Source organism: Castanea sativa, chromosome 2, assembly GCF_040712315.1.
Source record: "Castanea sativa cultivar Marrone di Chiusa Pesio chromosome 2, ASM4071231v1".
In the NCBI taxonomy this organism is placed as follows: domain Eukaryota; kingdom Viridiplantae; phylum Streptophyta; class Magnoliopsida; order Fagales; family Fagaceae; genus Castanea; species Castanea sativa.
Genome location: NC_134014.1, coordinates 26,627,532 through 26,638,711, shown reverse-complemented (window position 1 = coordinate 26,638,711; position 11,180 = coordinate 26,627,532). Strand labels below are relative to the sequence as shown.

Sequence of the window (11,180 nt, the reverse complement as noted above, 5' to 3'; positions counted from 1 at the left end):
TTCATATAAATCACATACAATGCATCTCATGGACTATATGATAATGTCTCATATTCATGTTACCATTAATTTAGATAATAATAAAATAACTTTATCAATCACAATATTAAGTCATACATCATGTCATACATAATATCATACATAGCATCATACAATAGGGTTTAAGGGCACAAATCCTAACACTTGCCTCCTCAGAAGCTTTGGTTAACCGCAATCCAATTGATTCCTTCCAGGATTCTCAAGATCCGTATGATGGTTACAATTTGGATAGTGATTAATTCTGGATAGCACCAGTCACTATTCAGAATAATTCCAGCCAAGCACATGTCAACATCGGTGAACAGTCAAAGTTTCAGACAAGTTACTATTCAATGAACAGTACTGGACAAAAGTAGCCGTATAAAGACAGAAGACAGAACACTATTCATGAACAGTAATCAGCATCACTTTCCAGCACTACATTCCAGAATTGTTGATAGCTTTCGGTGGAAAAGATTTTCACTCATAGGTAAAAGCAATTCACCATTCCGGAATTTAAGCAAATTTCAGAAGAATCCGAAGCTCCCTTTGGCTATATAAGGCAGCCTTGTTTCCCTTCTAAAGCAGGTCAAATTTTAGGAAAAATTTCAAAATACCTTAGAGGTTCAATTGCAGTTCTAATTACCTCAGTTCAACTTTGCCTCCTCTTTACAACCTAGTAATTGTAATTAGATGGCACTTCTCTACACTTGTATTACCCTAGTCGGTTTTTACATCTGTAACCAGATGGCCTCAGTCGGCCTTTTCTTTTGTAATTATATGGCCCCAGTTGGCCTTTCCCTTAGTCTGTAACTTACCCCCTTTTAGTACTTTATAGGAAGTTTTATTTAGGAGATATCAATTCAAAAATGGAGCCTATACAGACTTACTACCCTCCATTAAATTTATCCTTGATAACCTCCAACTTGCCTTCACCCTATACCACAATGGCATTTTTCAAAGAACCCTCAAAGCACTAGAAATACACCTAGTTAACCTTGAAGCAAGAAATGAAGCCATTACTAGTCAACTCTTTGGCAAAGAGGAAATCCATTCAATGGATAAAAAGACTATTATGGGCACTACTTATGCTAGACTTAGTCTTAAGACTCAGACTACCTTAAGAAGTGCTGTTACCAACTTGCTTCTTGAGATACAAACCAGTATTTTAAGATCCAAGACAATGTTTGAATCATCAGACAAATGGTTTGAACATTTCAAGACATTAGTTACTACTAGTTTCCCGGTCTATGGAGATAATTCAGATGACACGGATGACATCTTTGTCTAGGCTAAATGAGAAGATTACTTTGGGAGCAGTCTCAGAGTATATGAACAAAAGAATTCATTTCCAGGTCTCCTCATCAACTATGAGACTGAACCTGATGACACGATAATGGATCCTAACTGGTTGTCAAGAATGTTTGAATATGGCTTCATAAGAATGATTAAGTTGGCAGGCCATAACCAGATCAGTCAGCTACCACAAATCATCCAACAGGTTGTGACTCAGATTAAAAGTCCTTTTGTTTCTATCAGATGCTGGAGCACAATCCCACAATGGGACAGAAACAACTGGATGACAGTCCAGCCTTCCACACACTTGGTACTCATTAATGGGTACACTCATCAAGGCCCTTGGTATGGAGGAAACTCCTACTTATCTTATGATGATCCATATGCTCTTGCCAATTGTTATAGAAATTACTTCACTAATGAGATCCTTGATACGGTCCAAGACCTATGGAAAGATTACCATCACGTAGGAAATACAGGATGAATTTCTGTTTTCACTACCAAGCCTTACTCCACTGCAATCCTAGATCTCCACAGGAGTGGTTATATTAATCCCAGTCAATTCATTACAATGGAACTAGACTACGAACCATTGATATACTGTGGACTATGAAACCAGTATGCTGTTTATCATGAGCATGACAACAATGATGATCCCCCATGGACTCCTTATGATGGGTATCCATCAGATGCTTATGATACTGATTAAAAAAATTGGTAATGGGGAAGGATAGTCTTAAAATTGACCATATCGTCAATCAGCTCCAGACCTTCTTCCTCCAGATAGGATGGCAATTAGATTAATTCTAGATAGCACCAGTCACTATTCAGAACAGCTTTAGTTAGCACATGTCAACATCGGTGAACAGTCAAAAGTTTCGGACAAGTTATTATTTAATGAACGGTACCGGACAAAAGTAGCCGTATAAAGACAGAAGACAGAACACTATTTATGAACATTTCATGAACAGTAATCAGCATCACTTTCCAACACTACATTCTAGAATTGTTGATAGCTTTCGGTGGAAAAGATTTTCACTCATGGGTAAAAGCAATTCACCATTCCGGAATTTAAGCAAATTTCAGAAGAATCCAAAGCTCCCTTTGGCTATATAAGGCAGCTTTGTTTCCCTTCTGAAGCAGGTCAAATTTTAGGAAAAATTCCAAAATACCTTAGAGGTTCAATTGTAGTTCCAATTACCTCAGTTCAACTTTGCCTCATCTTTATAGCCCAGTAATTGTAATTAGATGGCATTTCTCTACACTTGTATTACCCTAGTCGGTTTTTACATCTGTAACCAGATGGCTTCAGTTGGTCTTTTCTTTTGTAATTATATGGCCCCAGTCGGCCTTTCCCTTAGTCTGTAACTTACCCCTATATTAGAGTTTATTGCATTGATTTTAGCGATGTTCAAGAATTTTATTAAGGGAGGTTTGTCTATAAGTTTATAACATGACTTATAAAATTCCTCAATGAAGAAGTGGTAATAGTACACATATATAGATTAAAAATGATTTTCCCTTTCTTTTTGGTGGCTAACAAGATGAGAGAAGAGAAGGAAAAAAAAAATCTTTCGAATTTCTTTTGTTAGTTTATTTGTATTTGAATATTTCAGATCCTGTTGATAATCACTTTTGCTATGAAATACCAAACATACTTCACCATTAATCTGTTATGAACATATTTGGGGTTTAAAGCTTATACTTTATATAGTTGGTCAGTTTTCAAAACCGAGATATTAGAGCTATTATAGAGGGGATAATGTTCCATTTAAGGCCTGTGCTGCTATGCAGAGTATTGCCTTCGGATTTCATGGAGCATAGTTATGTGCCATTTCATATGCAAATTCACTTTGGTTTCCTTTATGTCTCTAAAACCAAGCACAATAAAAACCCTAGAACCATCCCAAAGCCAAATTCAACATTTTTTTTAAAAAACTTTTTGCTTCCAATTTGTTTATCGTGTTTTCTTTATTTCTTTTTCAGTTTTCAGGAAACATAGCTCTCTTCTCATGAAAGCAATAGAGAGTCCTCGCATGGATTTATATATATATATATATATATATATATATATATATGTACCTCTCTTTTCTTCTTAAAATTTTCATTTTGGATTTTGTTTTTTCAAGTAATCCAGTTTATTACAGGTTATTAGTTTCAACTTTATTCCCATGTAAAGGTTTTTGGCTTTAACTATCCCGTGCATCGCATGAGTTAGTGATTAGTAATTATTAGGAATGTGAAAATGTAACTTAGTACCCATTTGAATAGTGTTGAAAAGCACGTGTCTGCGTTCGTGTTTGTGTCTGTGTTTTTTTTTTTTTTGTTTTTTTTTTGTTGAGAAGTGTGTTTCAGCTTCCTTTAGGCTCTGTTTGAGAGTTCATAAGGGAAGATAATGGAATAAAATGGAATGATCATAAGGGAATGGAATGGAATTGAATGAAATATATTTAAGTAAGAGAAAAGAATGGAAAAGAATGGAATGAAATGGAATTAAGTAACCTTAATTGGATATTTTAAAATAAAGGAATGAAAATGAATGGAATGTAAGTAATCTTGTTTGGGAGTAACATGGAGGGAATGTAATAGAATCATTTTATGACAATATTACTATTAAACCCCTATTTTAAAATAAAGAGTTGAATATATAGGAGCGTGGAAGTTTTAGTAAAAAATTCATTAAATCTAATTTCATTTCCTCCCATTCTTCTCAATTTCGAGAGAAATGAAAATTTGAGGTTTAAGGGAATAGAGAGGAATGAGTATTCCCTCCTACTCATTCCATTCCCTTCCACTTAAACTCCCAAATATGAGAATGAACTTTCCTTTCCCTCCATTAAAACTCCCAAACAAGGGAAGAAAAGAATATTCTAAAATTATTCTTTTCATTTCTTTCCATTCTATTCTCTCCTCCCAAATGAGTTATGATTTTTCAGTGGGTCTCGTGCATTGGTCACGGAACCCACAAACCTTTTTTTTCAGTAAAACTTTCATTAAAAATGGGTTTCATAATACTATTCACACATTTAAAAATTATTTTGTTACAGTATTTTTAGTTTTCAGCAAAATAAGTAGTATCCAAAAACATCATTATTATCAAATAAAAAGCATAATATAGCATAATATTGTTTTTGAGTGCCTAGTAGATAAATAGAGAGGTGGAACAAAATATTAAAATAATAATATAATTAAGTTTTGGGTTTCACGAAAAGCAACGGCAGCAACCCCATTCCCTATTAAAATCGGTTTTCCTCTCTCTCTCTCTCTCTCTCTCTCTCTTCCCTTCTTTTTGCAGCGAAACGTCCATAACCACCCGCTCCAAGCTCCATTTCGGTTCAAACCTAATTTCGGCCTTGGAGGGAGACCCGAGCCTCCGATTGCCCAACAGAGATCCGATTCGGGTCCCTTGAGGTGAAGGTTTTATTATCTTACAGAATCAACGGCCCGACCTTAGCTCAGTTGGTAGAGCGGAGGGCTGTAGTCGGGTCAGCCCACAGCCAATCCATAGGTTGTTCCTATTTCCATTTACTCTTCGAGATCACAGCTCAAAACCCATAGCCAAGCCAGAAATAGCTTCTAAACAGTATTAGAAGCATTTTACAAAATGGTAAAAGCCCAAACATTTTTGTTGTCAAAAATTTAACATTCCTTTCCGAAAATTTCAATATTATTCCTCTGTTTTCTGAGCTTGAATTAAGCTAATTGTTAATAATGTAGGCGAACACGCTGCGGTTGTACTTGACGTGCATAAGGAATACTCTCGAGGCTGCCATGTGTCTCCAGGTTACTACTAATGATCTTCTAGCTTTATACAAAAATTTATCGTTTCAAATTCTGAACTTTGGTCTGTCTTGTGTTATCTACGTATTACATAAATTGTGCGGATTTAAATTGATTATTTATTTATTTTTTTAGCGTGTGTTGTGCCGGCTTGTGTTGAGTCCCACATTGTGTGTTTACTGGGTGGATCTTGGGTTTATAAGTGATTACGAGGAATCTCAATTGCAACTTAACTAGTCCTTTTGGAGAATAAGATTAGTAGATGTGGTTAGCGTGTTCCTTAGGTTGTTATAGTTGCTTTATTTTATAAGCTTATCGTAATGTGATCCTACAATGAAGTAAAAGTGACATAGAACATATTGTCCCATCTCAACACCATAGGGGATTATGTGCTCTTCTTTAGAAAGGCTCCCTACATTACCAGGAAAAAAAAGGGCCCATGCAGATCATCTCTGGAAAGTGCAATGAGTCCTAAAGCTGTCAAAAATTCAAAAGTTGAAATCACCTTGAAGGTAGATTCAGTTTTATTGATATGTTGGTAAAGCATCGGCTGCGCTCTTAAGCGGAAAAGCCTTTTGGAGCTTTTGATTGAAGTGAAGCGCACATTTTGAAAATAATGTAATGAATTTTACATTAATTATTAATTATAAAAACTTATCAATAAAGTATTAATTTAATCATATAAAATTGAAACATAACATTTTATATTATTCTCGTCCACCAAAATATACACAAATATGATATTTGATAGCCATGATCAAAACGAATACTCAGTTTACTCCTCATGGGTAGGTCCAAAGGCTCCTACAGATGCAGGAGGCAATGAGAAGATAGATTTATTATATTTTATTTGATTTAAGTATCAAGGGCAATTTTGTAATCTCATAATACTCTGGAATGGGCTATGCCAACAGTCCCTTAGATCTTCTTTTGGGTGTTATTTAAGTTTGGTTATTTAGTTGGGCTTAGTAGAAAAAGCCTAAGGAGTCCAAGTCTTATTAGGGTTTTAAGAAATCCTAGTTCAACTAGGATTAGGTATTAGTCTTCTATTTAAAGAGTTGTAGTACTTTCTATTGAGTTGATTGTTAATGAATGTTTTCAAAATTTAAGAGCTATGCTTTCTTTTATGGTTTGTGTGATGCAACCTTCCCAAGGAACCCTAGGTGTGATGCTTAGGAAGTCTAGGTGTGATTCCTAGAATTTATGTATTTTCTTTAATTTTTCTATTCACGGTTACTATTCACATTACTGTTCATAGCAACCCAAATCTTGTTTTTCACCTTTGTTTCATTTGAAAACCCTAGGTCGGATTGAGCATCATCTATTACTCATAACTCATTACTCAAATTTCATAACTCAAACTCAATTCTCATAACTTATTACTCAAACTCTATTTTTTCACTCACTCAAAATAAAACTCGTTTGGTTTCATATTTTTTTTTTAATAAGTAAGAATGATATATATACGAAAGGCTACTCTATGCATGAAAAACATAGAGCAAACCTAGAAAAACAAGAAGAAGAAAACAGAGAGAAACAAAAGAGAAAACCAAACAATAAAGAAATTATCAGAGAAAAAGGGAGTAAAGAAAAGAAGGGAGGGAATCACTAGATGTTAGTCCCCACTCCCGAGACCAATCAAAAAGAGTTCCACTAAAAGAAGCAAGCAACTGGTCACTGGAGCTATCCAAATCCTCTAAAGTCCTTTGATTCAGTTCCTTCCAAATACACCATAGGATGCACAACGAGACTAAGTTCCAGATCTGAGAAGAATGCTTCCCCAGCCAATTCCACCATCCATAAAGCAAGTTTGGGATCAATCTAGGAATAACCCAAGACAAGCCAAAAATTATAAAAACAAAGCTCCATAACTGATAAGCCATCTCACAATGAAGAAGTAAGTGGAGGGGAACGTGTTTCACATCTATTATTTGCAGATGATACCATCCTTTTTTGTGATGCAGATGTGGAGCAAATTCTTCATATTCAGTTGCTGTTACTTAGTTTTCAGGCGGTAACAGGTTTGAAGGTCAATGTGCATAAGAGTGAAATGGTTCCAATAGGGGAGGTTGTTGATGTGCATGCTCTGGCTGATATCTTGGGCTGCAGAGTTGGAACTTTGCCTATGTCGTATCTTGGCATACTGTTGGGGGCTTCTCATAATTCCCCTTCAATTTGGAATCCAATTTTGGAAAAAATTGAGCGGAAATTAGTTGGGTGGAAGAAGTTGTACCTGTCTAAGGGGGGTCGATTGATATTACTCAAGAGTACGCTATCTAGTCTTCCAACTTACTTCCTATCGTTATTCACAATTCCTACTCATGTGGCTAATAAAATTGAAAAGTTGCAAAGAGATTTCTTATGGGGTGATAGCAAGATTCATTTGGTAGGATGGGATAAAGTTTGTGCGCCTATAGCCAAAGGTGGCTTAGGGATAAGGAAACTTACTACCTTTAATAAGGCATTATTGGAGAAATAGTTGTGGCTCTTTGGGAAGGAAGAGGGTCGGTTATGGAGGAGGGTGGTAGCTTTAAAATATGGGGAAGAATGGGGGGGATGGACCTCAAAGCTGGGTAGGGGAGTTCATGGGTGTGGTTTGTGGAGAAATATTCGCATGGGATGAGAGAATTTCAGCAAAAATTGTCAGTTTGTTGTTGGGTTGGGGAATAGAGTGAGGTTTTGGCAGGATGGGTGGTATGAGGATCAACCTTTTCAGTTGGTATTTCCAAGGCTGTATGGTATTGCCATTGATAAGGAGGTTTCTGTTGAAGCTTCTTTGCCTAGGAAGGGGGCGGAGGAGAGAAGATTTTGGAATGTTCGTTTTAGTAGATTTTTTAATGATTGGGAGATAAATGAAGGGCTGCAGTTTCTTCGTATACCGGGTGCCATTACCTCTCCTATGGATGTTGGAGACCGGATGAGATGGTTATTGAAGCCTAATGAGGCTTTTGACATCCGGTCGTATTATAAAAAATTAAGAGATTCTCCCTCAACTGTCTTTCCTTAGAATGCTATTTGGAGAGTAAAGGCCCCTAGGCGAGTTTCTTTTTTTGTTTGGTGTGTAGCTTGGAATAAGATCCTAACGGGAGATAATTTAAGATTGAGGAGATTGGATTTTGTGGATTGGTGCATTATGTATAAAATGGTGGGACCCATTTACTGTGTTGGGTCAGAACGGGTAGTTGCCTACCCGCGTGCCCCTTCTCTTCCTTCTCTTCAATGATTTCTTCATTTCAAGCCTCTTTCATTTCTTCAGTTCGGACTTTCTTTTCTTCCATTTTTGTATGGATTTTCCAAAAGAAAACTCAAACTCACAATCAAAACAAAGAAACCTACCAACAATGTGTAAAACCCAAAAGCAACCCACTAATAAAGAAACTCAAAAGCAAGCTCTAGCCATGGCCCCAAATTTGGAAACACCAAACCCAAATCAAATCCCATTTTGAAACAAACCCCAAAACCCAAAACAAAAATCTTTTATTTAGAAACACCAAACCCAAATCAAACTTCATTTTTCAAACACCACACCCAAATCAAACCTAGATCTTGATATTTTCTTTCGGCTCATTGTTGGTGATTGGTGGCGATGGTGGGCAGATGTGGACAACTTTGGAGGGTCGGTGGGCAACTGTGGTGGTGATGGCAGAATTGGCCACCATCAATAGCAAATCCAGCAGCATCATCCACCATCAACAACACCACCACCAACAGCCAAACAAAATCCAACCATCAGCCAGACGCACCAACATCCATACAAACCCACCTCCATCATAGCCCAAGCCTCAAACCACAACCACAATAAAAAATTCAAACCCATCAACATAGATCGAAAACTCAAAATTGCGACTCCCTCACCAACACCGGAAACTCAAACCCACAAACATAGCAAATCCAAACTCATAAATCTTTAGATCAGAGACCCGCTGGTTCAATTAATGGCGAAGGAAGATTTTAGGATTTTGGACCCTTCCTTGGTTGAGCTTGAACTGAGAGTTTGTGGTGGTGGCTTGTGGTAGCGGCAATTGGTGGTTTATGGAGGAGCAGTGGAGGTTCGGTGGAGAGTTAGAAGAAAAAAAAAAGAAGCAGATAAGGGGAGAGCACCGGTTAGAGAGATTGATTTGAGGCCAACTGAACGTTCATTGTGATTAGACAAGTCAATACATGGGTCTCGCTTATTTGCTTAGTTTTACAAATATGCCACTGAAACTCAATTCTTTAAACTTGAAAACATCAAAAAATTGTTTTTAATTTTCATAACTCAAACTCAGTTTTTCTGAGAACTGAGTTATGGAAATTAAGTTAGGAAACTAATCCAAACAAACCACCTTGCTGTGGGACCCACAAAATTTGAAAACTGAGTGATAAAAACTGAGTATTGGGTGATGAAAACACTAAAACCAAACAGCCCCCTATTAATCCTTGTCCCCTTTGAAAACCCTTAGTCCCTATTATTTTCTAGCCTATTCCCCACCAAAACCTAACCCTAATTCTTCAAAACCCAAGCTATACTGGATCTGCCCTTGGTGTTCTAAATTAGATTTTGTTGTTCCCTCTTGTAGGTCACCTGCCTTGGTGAGGTTCCACGTCATTAAAAAAAAAAAGATCAAAATGAATACATGAAATACATGATTGAATCACAATATACCCCAAAATGCAAAGGCTAAAAAGCTCTAGACTATTAAGCAATCATTTCTATGCCTTTTAAAAGCAATGCATTGCAATCCTAAAAGTATATAACCATCATCCTCTCTAAGCACAAGGCCATTATCATTGTCATCACAAGATTTGTAGCCCTCATCATCTTCCTCATCTACTTCATTTAAATTGATACTCTTGCATGAAGGGTATGTTGTGAACTAGAACTTTACTTTTTTTGCCCTCCCTAGTGATCTCATTCTTGCTTGATGAGGATGAGCTGTATATGGAGAAGGGTTCTGAGTGAATTTTCTACTTCCTAGAATTTGTAAAGAGGCGGACAGGTGTACTTAGGTGCATGATATCATACCATAAAATTGACTTTTGTATAAAAAATCGATGGGGTATATTAACAAGATTAAGATATGAAGGCTACATTTCACATTTGCATTATTTATTTATTTTTCATTTGAGACCATTTGTACTAAAACTCATAAGCACTAGTATCCCAGATTAGCCATAATTGATGGCTACTCTGATAGTTTGATGTCTTTATTACTGGTAGTATCAGAACATTTGTTTACACAAGGTATTTTAGGAATATATTTTGAGGTTTAACCTTGTTTTGTCATTGATTTTGGCTCCTTATATCCTTGCCTTTGTTAAACAGATAGTGATAGTTTTGCTATACGGTGGTGTTATATGTGTAAAAACTCTAGAGAGTCTGTGGATCAACTTTTGCTTCACTACAGACTTGTGGAATATGGTTTTTGTCTTGTTTGGTGTTCAGTGGGTTATGCCTTTAAGAGTATTGGATGTGCTAGCTTCTTGGCAAGGTTGGTTTGGGCGCCATTGGAATAGAAGGATTTGGGAAGCAGTTGCTCATTGCTTTGTGTTGCTTATGGTGTGAGTGGAATGCTTGAAGTGATGGAGGAAATTGGTGAAAAGGAAGGTTGTTTTAAAAAGCTAAGTTGCTTAGAGAAAAGAAAGAATGTACTAGCTCTACAAGAGACACTCTCGAATAATACCTCACAGGTAGAGATTTCTTGGATTCAAATTCAGCTAGTTACAATAAGGGCAGCCTTGCCTATTTCTAGTTACATAAGCAAGCTGTTGATTTGGTTACAAGAACCTACCATGTGGCTGCCATTTGATTGGCCATAGCCTAACAAAATTCTTGAACTAATTGATAAGTTATTGCACTTATCACTAACAATCTTATCAACTAACTAACTTTCAGTTATAAGTAAATGAAACTACTTATCATACAACATAGGCCTTAGTAAATAGCTAGCTTTAAAAATGAACTGCATAAGGATTGTCCCTCTTTGGAACACACTTGTCCTCAAGTGTGGCTATTTGTAAGCTGATCTGGTGCATGATACGGCAGCGCCAGCAAGTGATGCACATTGAAACTTTTGGAGATGTGCATATGATCTAGTAGTTCCACT

At 36.6% G+C, this 11,180-nt stretch overlaps 1 protein-coding gene across 2 annotated transcripts in view; it reads left to right on the top strand.

The window, feature by feature from the left end:
* Nucleotides 1-4,530: 4,530 nt before the first annotated feature.
* Nucleotides 4,531-11,180, top strand: part of LOC142626111 (actin-related protein 2/3 complex subunit 4) — a 52,644-nt gene continuing 45,994 nt past the window's right edge. Inside the window, exons 1-2 of one of the 2 annotated variants that reach the window (XM_075799898.1) lie at nucleotides 4,531-4,921; nucleotides 5,032-5,097. In XM_075799898.1, coding sequence (XP_075656013.1) covers nucleotides 4,919-4,921; nucleotides 5,032-5,097 — 69 coding nt within the window. In that variant the 5' untranslated portion in view covers nucleotides 4,531-4,918. The remainder of the gene's footprint in view (nucleotides 4,922-5,031; nucleotides 5,098-11,180) is intronic. The other variant, XM_075799899.1, reaches the window with a different exon arrangement.